Source organism: Rhinichthys klamathensis, unplaced genomic scaffold (assembly GCF_029890125.1).
Source record: "Rhinichthys klamathensis goyatoka isolate OS25496 unplaced genomic scaffold, OSU_Roscu_1.1 h1tg000243l_1, whole genome shotgun sequence".
NCBI lineage: Eukaryota > Metazoa > Chordata > Actinopteri > Cypriniformes > Leuciscidae > Rhinichthys > Rhinichthys klamathensis.
Window position 1 is genome coordinate 548291 of NW_026606765.1, and position 20949 is coordinate 569239.

At 39.5% G+C, this 20949-nt stretch overlaps 1 protein-coding gene across 1 annotated transcript in view; it reads left to right on the forward strand.

Annotated features, from left to right (window-relative positions):
- mtus2b (microtubule associated tumor suppressor candidate 2b) overlaps positions 1–16797 on the forward strand; it is a 41892-nt gene extending 25095 nt beyond the window's left edge. The window contains exons 8-15 of the mRNA XM_056265994.1: positions 7318–7384; positions 9271–9485; positions 9825–9930; positions 10190–10263; positions 10365–10463; positions 12253–12372; positions 15183–15280; positions 16058–16797. Of these exons, the coding sequence (XP_056121969.1) occupies positions 7318–7384; positions 9271–9485; positions 9825–9930; positions 10190–10263; positions 10365–10463; positions 12253–12372; positions 15183–15280; positions 16058–16265 (987 nt within the window). The 3' untranslated portion in view covers positions 16266–16797. The remainder of the gene's footprint in view (positions 1–7317; positions 7385–9270; positions 9486–9824; positions 9931–10189; positions 10264–10364; positions 10464–12252; positions 12373–15182; positions 15281–16057) is intronic.
- Positions 16798–20949: the final 4152 nt, after the last annotated feature.

The following is a 20949-nucleotide window of genomic DNA, read 5'->3' on the forward strand; positions in this document are numbered from 1 at the left end:
TGTCTGGGTTTTCCCAGGCTAGCAGTTCCCACTTTGTCGGGACAATCTGTTGTTTAGGGATCTCATCTTGTTCGCATGTCTTACTATTTCTAATTGCATTTTCTATTAATTACAATTATATGTTTTATGTTGTTGCTACGATGTAAAGAAAGGGCCAAGCTTTGCCTCTAATAGCCTGCTAGCTAACATTACAGTATTGATGTAGTGTTTACTGTTGCTTTTGTAAGCTCTCGCTTTTGTAAGACTGTTCAACTTAAGGTGATTTTTCTTAGGAAAATTAACCATGGTTTTGGGATCGATTACTGTTTGTATTACTATAGTTTTCCGAAAAAAAAAAAAATCATGATTAAATGGTGTATAACATCGTATCTAAAATGTATAAGACAAACATTTAAACAAACAACAACTCCGAAACGTCCTGTGAAATCCGTGCTTGCAAAGTCTGTGCATGAAATCCGTTCTGCACGATCCTCTTGTTCGTTAACGTTCTTAAGTCTGAATCAGGCTTGAATTGGTTTGAAATTGACGCCATCCTTAATATTTACATCCTCAATATTTACATTTCCCGAACACACTCTAAGCGCTGCCAATCACAACACACTGGGCCAGCAAACCAATCACAGTACATTTCGTATTCCGGAAGGAGGGGCTTCATCGAAAACAATGCATTCAACCAGACTGGGGAGAGAGGTGCTGTAATAATGTAAAATATGTAAAAAAAATTATGTGTTTTTTGAACAATCAAGCATGAAAACATATTCTAGTAGAACCCAAAAACAAAATCAAGACTTCATAAAAGGGCATAATAGGATCCCTTTAAAGTTGAACTTCTTTTTACTTTACATGGCTTTCTAAACAAGCAGCTCTCTGTTGCGAGACGAGATCTCCGTCTAGCGCATGTTTACATAGAAGCAGTGTAGAAAATGCGTTCTGCGTGAACAGCTTGGTTACTGCTTTGACGTAACCAAGATATCGTATTAAAGGTGCTATATGTATTTTCTAGCGGCCTCTATCGGTGATGTTTCAGATTGCAACCAATTTTTACAAGAACGCTCGTGCTCTTGCGCGTGTTCGAACACAAGAGCGATCACTCATGGTACCGGCCACACTGAGACTTTCAACACACCGGAGAAAGCATCACACAACATGCTGGAAACTCATGTAAACTCCCACTGCAACGTTACAATAATAGGCTACTTTTATCAGCTTGATGTTGAACTAATGCTCCATGCTCGTACCATGATAACGTTACATTGACTGCTTTTAGCCGACATGTGGTGTTAGCATAAGGCATTTCACTAACTATTCGTGTATCTTTCACAATCAGCAATGTCAATATAGGTGAATGTATAATATGATAACGAAAACGGTTAGTGAACTAGACTGAACAATTTCAGTGTAACAGTAAGATCGTAGGAAGGAACATTACTGTACTGAACGTGTCTGGAAATGTGTATTATAAACAATATGATAGTAGTGGGATGAGTGACCTAAGACAGTAACTTAGATCTAGTAACGCTAGGCCTACATACAATAAAAGTTACATCCTAAAGCACCTACTTTTTGTTATCCTGGAACAGCCTTTTGTATTCATTTCATGTCTCATATATGTTGTAGTTTACCTTGCTATTTCATTACAGTTTAACATTATTTCAGCATATCTGAAAACTTGTAATTTATCACAATAAAAATAGCGGAGGTCTCTCTATAATTCAAACGCTCTGCCGATGTTGATCCGTGTTTTCGTCCTAAGTCGATCTGATTCACGTTTGGCCTGACGAGCTTCAGCAGATATATTTTTGTTTTGTTTTTTATATTTATGTGGAGTTTGTGTTGGAGTGTGTGTTGTGCTGGAGGCAGGTCGTGTTTGGGTGTTATCAGACTCCATGTCGTCAGCTGCAGTGCCGTCACATAGACTGTATATAAAAAAGGAGAGAGGCTCGGGAGCGCGCATGCACGTCACATCCGATGGATTTCGCGGTAAATCCGACCTGGCGACTTCACATAGAAATAGGAATACTGGCCTTCAGAGGTAATAGCAAAACCCGACAAGTGGATCATTGTAATGTGTGATTACAACCCCTTCACACACAGGCAATAAAAAAGGATTCATTTTAGAAGAAAAGTTCCCTATAGCACCTTTAATCGTATTCGTATTAAGCTTCTCTATTTCTGGAATGTTTTGAATAAACAAGGCAGCAGCGCCGCATCTAGTGGGTTTTACTGGATAGCCTAACAAAAACATTAAAACGCAACAACGACTTTTACATCATCATCACATCTCGGGCTGCCTGACGCACACCAACAATTTGAATGCGCCATTTTTGCATTCGAATGTGGATTTTTATTTTAAATTTGACAAATATTCTAAATTAGAATTGTAATTTGACAGCCCTACTCTTTAACCTTGAAACCTTTTTGAATTGGCAAGCCATATTTTGTGTTTTTAAAAAGGAGTATTAGTAGTGTTGTCAATGGGTGTGTGCAGTTGCTATGGTGTTGTGGGGGGTTGCTAGGGTGTTACTACTTTTTTGATTGCTAAAGTGTTCTGAGTCATTGGTGCTACTTGGACACTAGGGTGGGTGCTCTGGATGGACATTTCTATGTCATTGCTAAGGAGTATTTGCATGTTGCTATGCAGTTACTAGGGTGTTCAGGATGGTTTCCATGGTGTTGCTATATGGTTGTTAAAGCGTTCTGAGTGGCTGTTAGCATGTTGCTATGCGTTCACTAGCGTATAGAGCATTCACTTTTTCTTGCATTGCTAAGATGTTGTGGGTAGTTGCTAGGGCGTTGCTACTTTGTGGTTGCAGAGGTTTGTGAGTGGTTGTTGGTGTGTTTCAATGCAGTTTCTAGGGTGTTCTGGATGGTTGCTAGGGCATTGTTACTTTGTGGTTGCTAAAGGGTTGTGGGTGGATGTTGGTGTGTTTCTGTGCAGTCTCTAGGGTGTTCGGGATGGTTGCTAGGGTGTTGTCATGTAGTAAACAATCCCATTTGGAACCAAGCTTCATGTGCTTGTTTTATTTTTTTCGCATCATCATAAAGCTCTTACTTTACCTTACTGCATTTTAAATTTGTTTTATTTTTGCATAGGAACTTTTTAAAGCATAATTTATTGCACACAACCGCAAATGTCACGATTACCATAGTTTAAGTGTTGTCACTCTACTATAGGACATGCTGTTTATCATATTTCATCTGGAATGCTTTCCCTCGTCTGATTGAATGCTTGTATGTGAAAATGTGTGTCCGTGGACCCAGTGGTATCAGACAATGCACACGTGTTATTTTCTTCTTTATTGATCTCATCCTCCTCTATCTCTCCATCATTCACCCCTCCTCCCAACATCTCCTAGTGTGTGTGTGTGAGAGAGAGAGAGAGGGTGAGAAGCTTGGGGGTTGTCTGAAGAACATGTGTAGAATCGCAGACTCACGCGACTCGTTGTTGAAATAGTCAGGCTATGACGCTAAAAACAGGATGAGGTAAGGTCGTTTGTTGGGTGATTTTAGCCCTTTTCTTCCACATTCTCCCTAACTCCTCCTGTCTGTCTGTCCTCCACTCCCTCTCTCTCTCTCATTCGGTGTGCGTATGGTATTCCCCTGACAGGTTTTTATAAAGCTACATTCTGTCCTAGCATGAGGCAATGTCTCTCTCTGTGTCTCCATCCTACATGCTGTTCGGACACTACAGAAACAATGCCAGGAAGAGTGTGTGTGATGCTGCTTTCTTGCTTTGTGACTTGTTTGCTAAAGTAGGGCCATTGATGCATTTTGCATAAGACCTGGTTTATTTCATATTCATTCTACATTCATCTTTTATATACTTGTGATGATGGTAGTGTATGTGTGTGTGTGTGTGCTGTCAGTGAAGACAAACATGTGCTCTTACGGCGAGGGAAGCCCCACCCTGACTGCTGAGTCTGACTCTTGATGCAGATGCTCTGATATCATAATTATATTGTTTTAATGCACTTTTGGTCTTTATTGACCTTTTTATATTAATGCATTTGAAAATGAAACATTGCATGATATGAGTATTGATGATGCCACTAACTAGATTTGAACATTTTCTGTTTGCAAAACTTGTCGCCACAATGTTAGAGCGGTTGGATGTTTCTGGATGGTTGCCAGGGCATTGCTATGTGGGTCCCAATGTGTTGTGAGTGGTTGTTTGCAGGTTACTATGTGGTCAGGGTGTTGCTATGTGGTTTCTAAGGTGTTGTAAGTGGTTCTTGATGTGTTGCTTGCTATGCACTTGCTGTTGTCTTCTGGGTGGGCGTTATGTGGTTGCTTAGGTGTTGTGAATGGTTCTTGTGTGAGTGGCTTGGGTGTTGCTGTGTGGTTGCTAAGGTGTTGTGAGGGGGTCTTTATGTGTTGCTATGCACTTGCTGTAGTGCTCTGGGTGGTTGCTAGGCCATCAATATGTGGTTTCTAAGGTGTTGTGAGGGGGTCTTTATGTGTTGCTATGCACTTGTAGTGCTCTGGGTGGTTGATTTTTCATTGCTATGTTGTTTCTAAGGTGTTGTGAGGGGTTCTTTATGTGCTGCTATGCACTTGCTGTGTTATGGGTGGTTGCTAAGGTGTTGTGAATGGTTGTTTGCTGGATACTATGTAGTCACTAAAGGGTTGCTAGGGTGTTGCATTTTGGTTTCCAAGGAGTTGTGTGTGGTTATTTATTTGTTGTTATGTGGTTACTGTGGTGTTCTGCTAGGGCGTTGCTATGTGCTTGCTAAGGTGGCTGTTTGCAGATAACCATGTGGTCGCTAAGTTTATAGGGGTGGTTGCTAGGGTGTTGCCATGTGTGTTGCTGAGCAGTTTCTATGTGGATTCTATGGTTTTCTGGGTGGTTGCTATAAGGTATTCTGAGTGGTTGTTTGTCTATTGCTATGTGGTCACTAGGGTCTTCTGGGTAGTTGCCACAGTGTTGCTTTGAAGGTGTTGTATTTACATGTGATTGCTAGGGTGTTCTGGGTGGTTGCTAGGATGTTTCCATGTGGTTGCTAAGGTGTTGTGAGTGCTTGTTTGTGTATTGCTAGAGAGTTCTGCGTGGTTGCTAGAGCTTTGTAAGGACGTTGCTAAGGTGTTGTGAGTGTTGTCGCTAGGGGACTGCTATGTGGTTATGTTGAGTGGTTTTTAACATGTTGCTATATGGTCACTAGGGTGTTTTGAGTGATTGCTAGAGAGTGCTAATGGGTTCTTCTGAATGGTATCTACCATGTTCCTATGCATGTGGTTACTTACTATTGGTTTATTTAGTGTAAACATATTGGTACAGAATATCACAGAGATGTAGGGCTAACTTCTCCTCAACAAGAAATATGATTCCGGACCAGTTCCAGAACCAAAATGTTTAGGGTTATGGGTCTATTTAAAGTCCTAACCCCTGAGATGAGCAGTAGTAACAGTGATGCTCAGCAGATATCACTAATAAGAAAGGCCCTGTATGATATCTGTTTTTAAAGCATGTTTAAGCTGTAGGTGTGTTGGGTTGTGACAGTGTTACACCCTACAGATTTATCTTTTGTTTTATGGGTGGCGACTGAGTCCTTGAGAACGCCTTGCTCTCACTATTATAGACCTTTCCCAGCAGGAAATGAAAGGTAACTACGCCGAGGAACGAGCCAGTTGGATTAGTATTCATGGAAAGACTCTCTCCAGGGATCTGCGTGTTATGTTGTGTGCTGGAGGAAGATCTGATTGGGTGAGAGCTGTTGATGTGACACAATGATGACAGGTCAGGGCATTTGTGGGGTCATGGGGTCTTGAGCCTGCTGTTTGTTTACAGTACGAGAGGGTCAGGTGCTTTTTAACAGCAGATGGCGTTTGGAGCTGAATGAGTGTAGGATTCATGACTGCTGTGTTAAAATGCTGACTCATGGCGTATCATTTGCTGACATTGATTCTTATTAACAAGTATGGATCATGAACATCTCATTGTGTTGTGGCATCATCAAACATTCCCGTAACAGATATGGTTATTTATGTCACTTTGGAGTAAATGTGCTATTAACAGATAGAGGCACTAGAGGTCTGTGACATGGTTATCTGGAGCTTGCTGGGTTAATTTAAAGGTTGAGGAACATTGTTTTGTATTTAATTGTGTGTGCTGCTGGTATACAGAGATATCTTGTTTAAAGGGGACCTATAATGCCCTTTTTCAAAGTCTTGATTTTGTTTTTGGGGTCTACTAGAATAGGTTTTTATGCTTGGAAGTTTAAAAAATATATATTTTTCACATATTTCACATTAATTGCAGCATCCGTAACGAACTGTGGATTACTTCACTGTTTTTGCTCCCTGTCGTTTTGCTTTATTCGATGATTGATTCATCACGTACGTCGTATTTATGCACATGTGACTCTTTAAAAAGCCGCTGATTGTTGACATGCTAAAATATATAGATCAAAGTGTATAGGTACCTATATTTAAATGGGATGAAAGATAGAATGTACTGAATCACAGTTTGCTTGCTAACTGTGCCCAAGAGCAGATCTATTTAAGTCCACATGTCATTTGAACAAAAACTATGCTTCTAAAAACAGGTCGAGAGCTGTAGCTCCGACCACGTAAGTTTGCCACGCTGTTTGCGAATGTTCATTGTAAAAATTGTTTAACTTTGTTGGTAATGATGGAATAGTTGGCTGACTATACTTTTGGGAAACACACCCCTGTTTAGTTCCTGTTGCTATGAAGCTCCTCCCTCTGAAAAGTGCAATATGCTCTGATTGGTCGGCCGGGCCAGTGTGTTTGTGATTGGTCAACTGCTTCAAGTGTGTTGGGAAATGTCCTGCCCCTTACTATAACCATATTAAGTTTCAACACACTACTAACAAACTCGACCAGGTCTCGTCCATTTATTTTGCGTGTTCCTTGAGCGTGAATTATTTAAATGAGGAATAGTCAAAACTCAAGACTACAATGGAGGCGTTTCAGGGAGTTCAGAAACACTGATATAGAGCCTTTGCAACTTTGCAGACCTGTTTCATGCTCAAACAGCAACATTACACACTAAAGGAAGTTGAAAATGTAGAAAAAGCATAATTAGGTAATTTTTAAAGTGGTATTTTGGCTGGTATGTTTTATTTGGTTAAAATTGAGCTGCATAGAGTTCTTCACACTTTTGCAGATTCATCCCTCATGTTTATTTATAACAAAAAAAAAATAACGTTTGAAAACACATTTACTGTGGTAAGCACTGTTGAACACTTTTTACATCAGTTCCACTGCATAATTTTCCCCTACACTCATGTGAGCTTGCAGATTCTGTGTGGAGCAATTCGTAACACACTTGTGTATCTCTCTGTGTGTGTTTTCCAGAGCGCGAGCGCTGTCGTGAAGGAGAGGGAGTTATCCCTGCAGTTAGCCAGGATCAGGGATGAAGTGGGTAAGTCTTCTCTGGACATCACACACAACAGCAGCATACTCACAAATGTTAGAATGAGGTCAGCCACTCAAGAAATAAAAACCAAACTGACCTTCTCAGATTGCACATTTTTTCTCTTTCCCTCATATTTCATTTGGCACACGACTCGCCCCACATCATTTTGAAGTGAAGCAAGAACACTTCTTAATAAATCACTGAGTATCATATTCTACTAATATGGTACACTTTGAAGCTTTATTGGCACAATTCCATTTTATTTTGGTTATAAAGGTTTAAATTTGGTACGTTAACCATTTTGTAATATACAATTCTACCGTGCAAAGGCAAAAGACCGTAACTTTGTTTTTGGTCAAAAATGAGTTATTGATATTTTTGGCTTATTCAAGACCTCCTTTATCATGTGGATAAGTATCTTGAGTCAATTCCGTTGTTTTTTTTTTTCCGAGAAAATAATGGGTTGTCTTAACAGTAACTTCCAAAAGCGCATGAGAAACCAAGGCAGAACACCGAAACGCCAGTTACCGCTCTTTGGCTTTGTTTTGGAAACAAACGCGGTCAGAACATTTAGTGCGGTCTGAACCCGCTCCATCGACAAACGTGCTATTAAAATAGTGGTCAAGTTTGAGCTCAAGATTTTTTTTATGTAGATCATTTTCATTACTAAAACATCTAATTGCAAGATTTCCAGTGTCCTACCTATAATTAATTTGGCGGGACAACTAAAAATCTTTAAAGTCATTTTTCTCAGTTCCACACTCTAGCGAGTTAAGGTCTTTTGCCTTTGTAGGGCAGAATTAAACTAGCATGAAAAGCAGCTAGTTTTAAACGCATCAAATATCTCATATAAAATCATATATTTAGTTCATTAGAGTAACATTTTTAAATCTATCTGTTATTTTGCAATGAACCCTGTTACAGCATGATTTCCCCTTATTATGAAAAATATGTTATTCCTTAAAATTGAGAAACATGACTTGGTCTCTGTCAACAGTGTGTCTTTCCATTGATCAGTTTTTACAAATATTGATGTGTTGACTGCATTCGTCAAGCTTCAAACCTGTTATTCAAGTTATTCAAACAAATATGTTTTCTTTAACTTATGGGAAATGTAAGTTTATCAGTAGCTACAAACCAGGTTTATTCTTACAACTGAAAACAATTCACTACTTTAAGTTAAATTAATTTGAACTAAAAAAAAAAGAAAAAAAACTTTTTACAGCTAATTGCTTAGGCAACATTTGCCATTCTTATTTAGTTCTTCTTGATAAACTAAACAAAACTAAAAGTAAACAAATAAAAATGAATACAAAACTATGTAGTGATTTTTTTAAAGATATAAATGTACAAAGTTTTTCTGACAAAGAAAAACAGTAAAATTACCAAGATTTTAAACATAAATCTCATTCAAAATATTTCAATATTACTAAAATAACACTGATGCAAACTAACATTTGGTGTCAAAATTGTCCTGTGTCTTTGAACCTTGGTACTTATTCTGGTATACTTATTTCATGTTTTATAAATGTTGATCATTTAATATTGATTGCTATAGTATTGCAAGAGCACACCAATCAGGTTTTTTTATATGTTATGATTAAAAATATATATTTTTGGTAAATCTCAAACTTTGGTAACAGGGTTGTCAAAATGTGCAAACCCCATATTTCATTAATAGAAAATAAAACGGCTCATATATTATTCATTTTCTTCACCAGAATAGGTACCAAGATTGAAAGTAACATGGCTGAAAATTTTGCTTATTTAAATCTGTCACTCAATCTTCAATTTTGACACCGAATGTTGGTTTATAGCTACTAACAATCATTTTCTCAAAGTTAAGTGTGTCCTTTTCACTGCCCATAACAAACTATTTTGGGTCTCTCCAGTGGTCAGTGTTCAGCGATGGGAGCGTCTGCAGGGTGAGAAGGCTCAGCTGGAGCAGAGTTTTGAGCGGGAGCTGAAAGCACTCCAAGAGGAGAAACAGCAGGAGCTCAAGGCCCTACAGGAGAGACTGGTGGAGGAGCACAACTCTGAGATTCAGCGACTCCGGCAACAGCAGAACAGTCACCTGGAGCAGCTACGCTCCCAGCACCAGGAACAGGTGAGATGAGATGAGGGAGTAACAGGGTGTAAAGACTGAGATAATCATCGACACACCTTGAAGAGGCTTTTATTTAAGCACTAAACACAAAGGACTGCATGGTGTGAAGGCTCAGCGAGGATTACGAAAGCCTGGAAGGTGGTTGCTGCATGTGTATCTAGTCTGAAAAGTAACCCAAAGTATACGTGAACTAGTTTAAACTAGTTCTGTTGGCAAAGATATTTCCCTCTTTGAATTCAAGTTTGGCACACAAGTTGACATACTATGTGAATTTACTATGGACTATCAGAATCCAATATTCCAGAGCACCTTTTTAAACGCAGCCGTTTTTGTTGTTAGATCGAGGAGATGAGTGAAAACCATGAGACGGCCATGGTGGAGATGGAAGCGACTCATGGTGCCACACTGGCCACTTTACAGGAAGAACACACCAGAACCATCAAGAGTGAGTCCTGCTGACAGACACATCCATCATAGAAATCAGAAATCAAAGCGACTGCGTCTAAAAACCTAGTGAGCTGCCTTCTTAGACAGCGTTATTTGGGCTAAAAGGTCTATAATAGCAAATAGGCTTGGCCCACTAACAGAGCTCTGGTAACTTCTGCTTAACAACATCACTACAGACTGTTGAATCCAAACTCTGTGTTCATTCTTCTTCTTCATCAATGTGTTCTTACTAAAATTAACTGGCTGTTTCTTTTTAGACCTGAGGATGGCACACGAGCAGCAAAAGAGGTCAATGGAAGAGGAATTTGAGAAACTCAGGCTGTCACTGCAGGTACTGTATGTCCTCGCTCTGAATGCCAACATGTGTTGTACAGTGTCCCCCCTTTTTTATGAGGACACGTGTAAAGGGGTGTGTTTCTGTGCTGTGTTTAGGATCAGGTGGACACGTTGACATTTCAGAACCGCACTCTGCGAGACCGAGCCAAGCGTTTTGAAGAAGCACTGCGCAGAAGCACGGATGAGCAGATAGTGGTACTGTCCTTGATGTTCTCTTTTGATTTGTGTGTGGCCAGTGGTATTTAGACAAAAGGTCATCCCCAGGAAATGCTTTTTGTGTGTTTTTTGGTTGCCCTCTATTTTACAGTACGTGCATTTTTAATGTATTTACAGTGTACTTACCAAGAAAGTACTGAGTAATATAAGGTAACTACATGGGTTAAGGTTAGGTTCAGGACTAGTACATAGTTATTACCCAGTTATTGTAATTACTACAATAAGTATATAGTATGTACATGTGAAACAGGACTGTAAAATAAAGAAAAAAAGTGTCCTCTGTGTTCTACAAAAGAAAGATCTGGAATGAGGGTGAATGATTGCAGAATTTACATTTTTTGGTCACCATCCTTTATCTAGATTACACCTCGGCTCACTCTGGACATCCAGGGATGCGTTTTAAACAGTATTGGAGGAGTTTGCATACTGGACACTTGTTAACTTTCTTTCCTTCTCTATACTCTTAAAAATAAAGGTTTCAAAAGTTTTTTTTTTTTTTTTTTTTTTAACGATCCCATAAGGGGCTTTTGCATTGGAGGGACGTTTCGTTTTCATAGTTCCTATAACTATTGGTGGAAGAACCTGCTTTTTGTCGTGTTCGCACCGCAGGAACTGGGAATGACTTAAGTTAAAGGAGCACCTTATGGAGGAATTAAATTAGCTCTTACTTCAGAGTAGGGTCTAACCCAGGAAGTGTAAGTGTACTTTAATTGGCCGAACGCATGCCATACGAAACACCAAAACCCGCAATTTTTAAAAGGCCATGTAAAGACACATATCGTAAACACAAGATGTCTAGTTAAAAATTGGATCTGAACACCCCTCTCAAGTCGTATGTACCACTGGGAAGCTTGGGGATAATTTTGATTCCCAAGTTCCTGAGTTGGGCGTGTCATAAACTTAAAACGAGAGGAGAACGATTTCTGCTGTGACAATTCTTCAGTAGTTTTTTTCCACAACAGCTACGCCGTCTTGTCGTGAAAGTAGTGCATATTTACATACGTATATAAATAAATCATTTGAAGCGTATTGTATGTTTTATACACAGCTAAAATAGTATTTGAAGGCAATTCCAGAATATTCAGTAAGCCGACTATAGATAGCGTTGTCAATGAATGGGATGCTAAATATCTTTTTGGCTTCAAGAAGATTTCCCCAATAAATAGGCAAGAATAAACCTCCATGATTCCTGTTCTTTCGGAAAACAAAGCACTTGAATGCGACGAGCTTCAAAACACGACTTCGTGGGAAGTAGGAAATTTCCAATAGCACGTGAAGGCAGCATTACTCTACAAACATGGAAAACAGCGATGATACATAAACATAGAGAAAGTGAATGTTATCAGCATTTACCTGTCACCTTTGTCTGTGGCGTTGTGTAGTTTTCTCTGCCTTGAAATGTAGCGCTGCAAGTTGCCGTAGGATATTTAGTCTCTTAGCCCTCCTTTTTGCTCTTTATACGTATACATTCCATCTCCGTTATCACGAAACCCATGAAACAACAAAAACACTGCTCCGCTCACACCGTCCTTCATCCTCCAGCTGTTGAATGCTGTGCTTTAATTTATGTCACTTCAGAGTTCCTACTGGCGGTGTAAATGCAACCAGGAAAATGGCCCTAGGGGAAAATTTAATCCTCGGGGGACCTTCCTGGTGGCTATATCCTCTAACTGAGTTCCTATAACTACCCAGTGCAAAAGCCCCTATAGAAGAACCTATGTGCCTATGTGATTCAGATATGCAGTAATTTGAATTTGTGTTTGTACAGGATGCTCTTGCTCCATATCAGCATATTGAGGAGGACCTGAAGAGTCTTAAAGAGGTTCTGGAGATGAAGAACCAGCAGATTCATCAACAGGAGCTCAAAATTTCAGAGCTGGAAAAAATGGTGAGTTACAATGGAGAAAGAGATAGCTTTAATTAGTCAAATCTCCATGAAATTAGATGTTTTGTGACTTTTATTCCCTGTACTCATTAACAAAAGTTTAGTTTTAGCAAGTCTTTTTTATAGGAAAATAGAGCAAAAGTATTGACTCATGTTGCACTACACAGATTTCTGTCCAATCAAATGCTCTATAAAATGAGAATTACACCCATTTTATAATGTCACTTCACTGCCATTCATAAATCCTCTCCCAGTGGCCTCACTGGATAGGAAAGTGTTCATCGAATGCACACTTCAGAATCTCAGCGGAAGTAGTAGGTCATCCGGGGATTTTCGCCTTCTGTTTTTCAAATACTATGTATTCGGACATACTACTCTTTTGGTGTACTGTTTTTTTGCATACTATATTGTAGGGAAGTTTTCGATTTTGGACCCAGTGCACCTCTTCCATATGTCCCACCCCCACTTTTATTTCAAAAAGGAATCGGTCAACATAGGACAGGTTTCAGGGGGTCTTTAAAGTTGTACTTAAGTTTTACGATAGTTTTTAAACTTATACTGACACCTTTCAGTGTGGATGTGGTATCAGGCAAAAACAAAGGTTTTACAAAGGCCATAAGAAATGCCCTATATGCAGATGTATTTGTCACCCAAAAAAAGTGTCCAATAACACTAAGGGCCCTATCTTGCACCCACGCAAAGCAGGCTTTTCCCTCCACAGTCGCACGTCGGTAAACTAGGAAATGAACTTGCGCTCCCTGGGCGGGGCGGCGCAAAACGGAGGCGTGTTTCGGCGCAAACATTCCCTAGGGCTATTTTGCAGTTCCAGAAAACAATTCCGCCACTGACCAGAAAAAACCTAGTCTAAAGTCAGTGGCGCGTTGCGCGTTGTTCATACTTGGCCATAATGTAACGGGTGCACAACGCGCATACACTTTGATCAGTCCCTCCAGGATTTCACGAATTTTTTTTTTTGATTTTTGCGATCAAAATGACTGATTTTGTGGTGGTAATTTCCAGAAATTTGTGAAAAATTTGCGATTTTTATATTTTATAATTAGGACATCACATTTACCATAATAGTATTATGTCAGATGCACAATAGTCATACATGACACAAATCACAAACAAAATGCATAAATCTTGTTTATTTGGTCTAATGAAATTCTTTTTTTTTTTTTTATTGTGCTGTAGCCTATTGTTGTTGCTTGATTAACATTAACAACACTGACAACAGCAGGTACATTAGGTTACTGTCACTTTAAGACCTACTACAGTAATGACAAACGTCCCAATCAGTTATTACTGATTGTTTTACGTAAATACTTGCCAAGATGAATATTTTGAAGTAATTGTAGCTATGTGTATTTGTTCAAGGGCTATAAAGAGAATTCAATATTCTAACTAGGCCGACAGGCGGTGACACGCAGTCAGTCATTCAGTCAGTCTCACACACACACATGCAGTCAGAGACAGACTGTTACTCGACTGGCTGAAATTAGTTCTCTTTCACGGTATACTGTGCTTTTAATAATTATTTTTAGTACCATCGAGCATATCATACTTTTTGTTATGTTATTCAATCATGTTAAACGCGTTAATAAGTTTGCCGTACTGCCCAATGAAAACCTGGGCGCTGAGAGGACAGGAGAGACGCTTTTTCTTTCGCCATGTTTCTGACAGACCGCTCACAGACATCACGCGTGCGCAACATCTGTACCCACATAAACATGCATTGAAACTTTAACTAGAGATATTTCAATTGGGTTATTATAATTTAATGTTTTGTGAGGTCTTTTTTTGAATTTTTGTGATTATTTTGCGGTTAAATTAGGAATTATGCAGGATCGCAAAAAAATGCGACATTTTGTTGATTTTGCGTTGTATTCAGCGATCGCAGAATCGTGAAAAACTGGAGGGACTATTTGATTCTCTCATCAACACAGATGCAGCAGTTTTTATTTTGGCAAATCATACTTATAACTAGGAAAAATATTAACACATGAGGGAAATCATTGTGGTGTCGATGAAGATGTAAAAAAATGTAGGCCTAAAATAAATCTAGCTTACACATTTACCCAAATTTTTCAGGCTAATTGTAGTAATGACGGATGAGACCTGTTTGCCCAATAGTGGCAAGACACATATATAAGGACGTCTGAAAAATTAGTTTGTCCGTCAAGAACCAGAAAAAAAAAAAAATTCCCTTGCGCGCGCCTGGTAAATCCGCCATAATAATAACAATCTGCCATGCAACATGCGCACCTGCTCTTAAAGGGTATATTGGATGGCGCTCTGATTTATTTATTTCACGTTACGCCCAAACCACACCTATGAATAATGAAGCTACTTCAGACCAACCCCTTTTAAACTTGCGTCGGGCGCAAGAGTCATTTATCCCGCCGGTAAAATAGCAACAGCGCCCAAGACCCGCCCACAAAGTTACTTGCGCTTTACGCTTGATACTTGCGTTTCAGATCGTTAAAATAGGGCCCATAAGGTAATGATACACAGGGCAACTTTTTGGGCAATGTTGCCATCAACGGGCAACCAGTTGAGACACATAGATTATCCAGATAGAAATGTATTGCCATTCAATGGGAAAGTGCCCAAGCAACAATCGCTCTGCACCTTTAACAAGATACGTTGTTGATACCCCCCCATATAATTATGACCATAATCCTCTGATATGACTGGAGTTTCCATCTCATTTGAAATTTACATAATAAGGAATAAATCACTAAGTTCTCCTTTCAAAGTAGAAATGTCACAGTTTTTCAGTGATTTAGTGTGTTTGTCATGTTTTTGCACAGGCCCAGAAGAACGTTCTGTTGGAGGAGCGTATTCAGGTGTTGCAGCAGCAAAATGAAGACCTAAAAGACAGGATTGACCGCAACGTCGCAACGTCCAGGTCTTTATAAAACATTTCTAGTTTATACCATTAAAGGTACTGAGTAGGAAGTAAATCAAATACAAAATTCTGTCATAAAATTCTAGACTGCGCATGCTAAGAGGTCCTTAACTCAATCTGCTCGCAAGTCATCACATCACTCTCTATAAGGCACAGCTGGTTGGTTTCTGCTGTATTAGTAGCCAATGATCTCGCTGCTCAACTTTCAAATAATGGTCAGCTGTTAAACGTGTATCAGAGATGTGTGTCTCTTCTGTATGTGTGCGCAAGAGCAAGAAAACCACAGGGAAAGAGTTACGAGCTTATCTCGCCAGATCTTATTACAAAAAACAGTGAACAAGAACAAGCCCATAATAAACTAAAGTTCCGTAAGTACAAATACTTAATATTGAAAATAAGACCCAAAATATTGTGACCCGCACCTTCCCAACTTTTAATAACTCCATAAACTTGATCACTTTATGAGAAGACAACAAACCCAAAAAACACAACGCCTCTGTCGACGGTGGTTTAGTTCAAATTTAAGAACATAACGAATATTTGGTTGCTGTAATATTACTTAACGGATACCAAACACACAAGATGCCAGAACGTCGCTATGGCTACCATGCTGTCAATCATCACAATTTTGAGTCGTGTTCCGTACAAACACAGAACGATAATTTAGGAGACACACTCTTGTATTTAAATGCGGTTGTCACTCCTGAAACTTTACAGTGTGTACGTGGCCTAAAGCTACAGAAGAATTCTCATGAGTTGTTTCCTCTATTCTACCAGGCAACTGTCAGAGGAAAACGCCAACCTGCAGGTGTACGTTGAGAAAGAGAGCAACGAGAAGAAGCGACTGAGTCGCACCAACGAAGAGCTCATGTGGCGTCTTCAAACGGGCGAGTTGAGCCCTCGAATGTCTCCCACCCAGTCGCCTCTTCATCGACCAGCCTCTGGTCCTTCTTCACCCTCCCGACAACAGCCCTTCCCTAGATGAGTGTCCAATTCTCCGCCGCTATCTTTGACACTCTGTTTTGTTCCTTTTTTGTATCTTTAACTTATATTTCTCATCGTGTGGTTTCTGATTGGATGGAACAGGAGATGCTTCCACACCTCTTACACCCAGTGTGTTTTCTGTTTCATCACGTCTCAACTTACTCGTTACTGTATTCGTTGTAAGTTGCTCTTACTGAATATTGATAGGCTTTAAAACAGTGATCAAGGTTTGAGTTTGAGCATTACTGAACAAAATAGTTGAAGGCAAGTTTTAGTGAAGGGATAGTTCACCCATTATTTTGTCATTATTTACTCATTCCAAACCTGCATGACTGACTTCAATGTGGAACATAAAAGTGCCATTGTTGCTCGTTTTCATGCAATGTCAATGTCAAAATCAGTCCTATTCATGAAATAATCAATCAGTGGTACTTTTCCCAAAAGCATTGCTAGCCAATTATGGTCTCAAGTTCTGTTGTTACCAACAAAATTCAACGTTTCTGTTTTCCGAAACCATAGTCCCAACGAACATTTGCAAACAGCATCGCAAAGCTGTGTGGTTGGCACAACATCTCTCAACCTGTGGTTAGCAGCATAGTTTCTTGTTAATTTGACATGTGGTCTTATTGTGCTCTTGAGCACAATAAGCAAGCAACATGCAGTACATTCTATACCTTTTATTCCATACATATTCCAGTTTCATTCTACATCTTGTAATTTGTCAAGAGAATGAAAGCGGCGTTTTTAAAGAATGCTCATGTGCTCTAGTACTCCGCGAAGTGAGGTAAGAGAAAACCCACAATTGAATCATGCATCTGGAAATAAAGCAAAACAATGGAGAACAAAAGTAGTCCTTAGACACCGTGTTCGTTATTTACAGCAATAATCTGACAATAAATAATCTTTGACCGGTTAATTAGTAGAAGTTATTACTCCAGCACCTGAGGGACATCATAAACAACTGCTCTTTATTGTTGAACCAATGTGGTTTGAACAACAGGTTTGCGACAAAGTTACTACGGTTTGGGGAAACAGTCATAACAAGCAGGTTGATTTCTCCAAAGATGCATCGTACTATGGTACAGTAGTTGCGCAGCGAGTTATGTTGTTGTACGGGAAAAGCACATCAAACTGTTTATTACAAACTGGATCACCCAATTAATTAAAAACCAATTCATTCATACTCAAAGGAACAGTTCATTCACCAATTGGACATTGCTATTTTTCTCACAAACAGCCCAAAGACCAAGGAAAGATGTCAAGATTTTCAGTGAATTCCGACCAATAAGATTTTGTTCGGTTCTTACAGTCGTGTGACTTTAGTAGACCTGGAATGTATGGCACAAGTTGTATAGATCACTTTTGATCCATTTTTATGGTGTTTTGTGTGATTTTTTTTTTTAAGCTTGAAAGCATCGGTCCCCATTCGTTGTAATTGCATGGAAAAGAGCGAACAGCACATTCATCAGAATTTCTTCTTTTCAAAAAGATTTTGTGTTCCACAAAAAAGTTTGTCATACGCATTTTTTAAAGTTGTTACTTGAACAAATGTAACGAAGGCAAGCTAGTTAGAGCTGTGCAAGTAAACCTCACTCCCCTGGCCGCGAGAGGCCTCCCATGCCAGAGACGCAGGTTCGAATCCCGCTCGGAGCGGGTTGAGTTGGACCAGTTATATTGGTGCCGTGACCCGGGTGTGAGTGAGGTTTAGGAAGTTGATTAACAGAGGCCAGGTAGTAAGAGCTGTGCGAGTAAACCTCACTCCCCTGGCCGCGAGAGGCGTCCCATGCCGGAGACGCAGGTTCGAATCCCGCTCGGAGCGGGTTGAGTTGGACCAGTAATATTGGTGCCGTGACCCGGAAGGGAGTGAGGTTTAGGAAGTTGATTAACAGAGGCCAGGTAGAAAGAGCTGTGCGAGTAAACCTCACTCCCCTGGCCGCGAGAGGCGTCCCATGCCGGAGACGCAGGTTCGAATCCCGCTCGGAGCGGGTTGACTTGGACCAGTAATATTGGTGCCGTGACCCGGAAGGGAGTGAGGTTTAGGAAGTTGATTAACAGAGGCCAGGTAGTAAGAGCTGTGCGAGTAAACCTCACTCCCCTGGCCTCAAGAGGCACACTGGAGACTGCAGTCTTTAGCATTCTTGTTAGCGTGCCGGCCTCCCATGCTGGAGACGCAGGTTTGAATCCCGCTTCGGAGCGGTTTGACAAACATTATCCTACATTAGAGAGAACAGAAAAAGGAACATTATTCTCCCTTCTTTACTTTAATACTTTATTGTGTCCATCACAATGTTGTGCATTATGATGCTTCACAGGCCATTTTGAAATGTACCTTTTTGTACCTTCTACTCTGATGGATTTGGCTCTTGGGCTTGCGCTGAGGTGAAGAATCTTCAACCTTTGCCTATGGTCTGAAGCTTTTCCAAAGATTGATCAGGACATCATGTATACCAGTTTTACAAGGAATATTTGCCTTTTTTCAAAGGAAAGCCACCCACCAGCAACCTTCTGTGCACGCCGAGGCATTACTGTACTCGACACACTCAACAGGAAAACACAGGAAAACATCTCAACAGGCAAGTTTATGATGGACATGTCATTCAAATGAGGTAAATACTTTGTCATAGTTATATGGTCTAGGGCAGGGGTAGGCAAGTTCGGTCCTAGAGAGCCGCTGTCCTGCAGAATTTAGTTCCAACCCTAATCAAACACACCTGAACAAGCTAATCAATGTCTTCAGGATTACTAAGGCTATAGGCAGGATAGGGTTTTTTCAGTGTTGGAGCCAATCTTTGCAGGACAGCGGCTCTCTAGGACCGAACTTGCCTAACCCTGGTCAAGGGGGTTAAATGTTGATGCAAATGTGATTTTAACAACTTTTTAAGGTGGTTCATCCACATATTGTAACCACTACACAAGGATGCTAATATTAGCATGGACTGACAATTCAGTAGTGTAAATGACTTGCAAAACTTCAACCTGCCGTCTTTACCTTCGTCTTCTCACTCATGTTTGTGAGGGAAAACAACCCTCATGCCTTCATCTCAACTATCCTTGTTTACAGAAATCTCCGGAATGCATTACACTGTAAGAACTGCCAGTAAACTTGACGCCATAGGTATCAGTCATGGCTGTTTGTGTCTCTCTTCTCTGTACAGTATGTATCATAAGTCTTCCGGTTGCTCTAACCCAGATAATATGCTTAAACTGCATTCACGTGGACACTACTGAGGGCATTTGACCTACTTTGTAGAGACTTGGCTGCATAATATTAAACTGAAAGGTTTGCGAAAGTACTACAGAACATAACGTTAGCATTTTACGTTAGCAATGCGCTATCATGAGTACCTCACTTCTTGAAATGAAAACGCAGGCCTCTACGGAGATTTCTTGTTTATTATAATACATTCAGGGTCTCAAAGCCATTGTCTCAATACAGGAAGTACTCTAGTCGTGAATAAGAACCTGAAAGTATTCAAACTGCACCTGTGTTTATCTTCGCTGAATGTCCTATAACAACTGTCCTGTATATTAGGTGGATCATTTGAACGTACAGTATATACGCACTTGCATTCTTGCTGATGTTGAGGTAAAAGTCTGGATTCAATCTTTGGGAACAGTAGAAAAGAGTTAGGAAGTTATATTGTTCATGAATGTTCACTTATTTGATGTCTTTAGGGGAAAATATACACTTTTTTTTATGTCCAAGTGTACTTAGTAGTGCAGCTATTAGTGATTACATTTTTATGAGTTGCTCAAATGACCATGATTGATTTTTATAAGAACATAAAATCATAAGTTTACGTTATTCAGCCTTAACATTTGTGCAAATAGAGAGCAAAAATGTCTGTTTCCGTTGCAAACCATGATGGCTGATGTTATACCATTGTACTGGTGAATTTATTTCCTGCTCATTCTCAGAGAATCATTACCTCCCGTCTCAGTCAGAGATCTAGCTCAGGTTAGGAAGGTGCGTTACAAATGTCATTTCACAGTACATAATAATGTATACTAAATGTACTGTATCTACAGTATATAATGTAAACTAAATGATACATTTGAAGGTTGGTGTCAATGTAATATTAGACTTGTAAATGTATTTCACTCGGCAATTAAATCGAAAGCTCTGAATGAAATATTGAAATATCAAACCAACTACCTGCTGCCGAGGAAAATGCTACTCTGTCAAGGTTTCTTGGGTGTGCGCTTGGGTTATTTTCATCTCTGCCTTTGACATATAAATGAAAGGAAATCTTCAATTAACCAGGTTGTGAAATGCACTGAGTTTTTTTTTTTTTTTTTTTTTTTTGTGTCCCATGGACATGATTATGGAATTTCTGAATGTTTCTTCGTATTCTTAAAGGAATAGTTCAGCCGAAAATGAACATTTACTCACTCTCAAACTCGTGTTGTTTTTGTCCACAAAACGAGTTTTGAAGAATCTTACCCTTGTGGAAAAGAAGTGCACTTAATTGTATTGAATGTGCGCTTGTAGTGTACTTTTAAAAAAAATATGGCAGAAAATAGAAAATATAACAATAATAAAATAAAAAGCCACTTTAGAGTAATTAGAGTGCTTTTCAATTACTATATTTATTAGCACTCTTACGTGCACTTTTAAATCATTGTTTAAAATACATATTAAAGCACATACTTGATTATAACGAACTATAGTGTGTTATTCAATA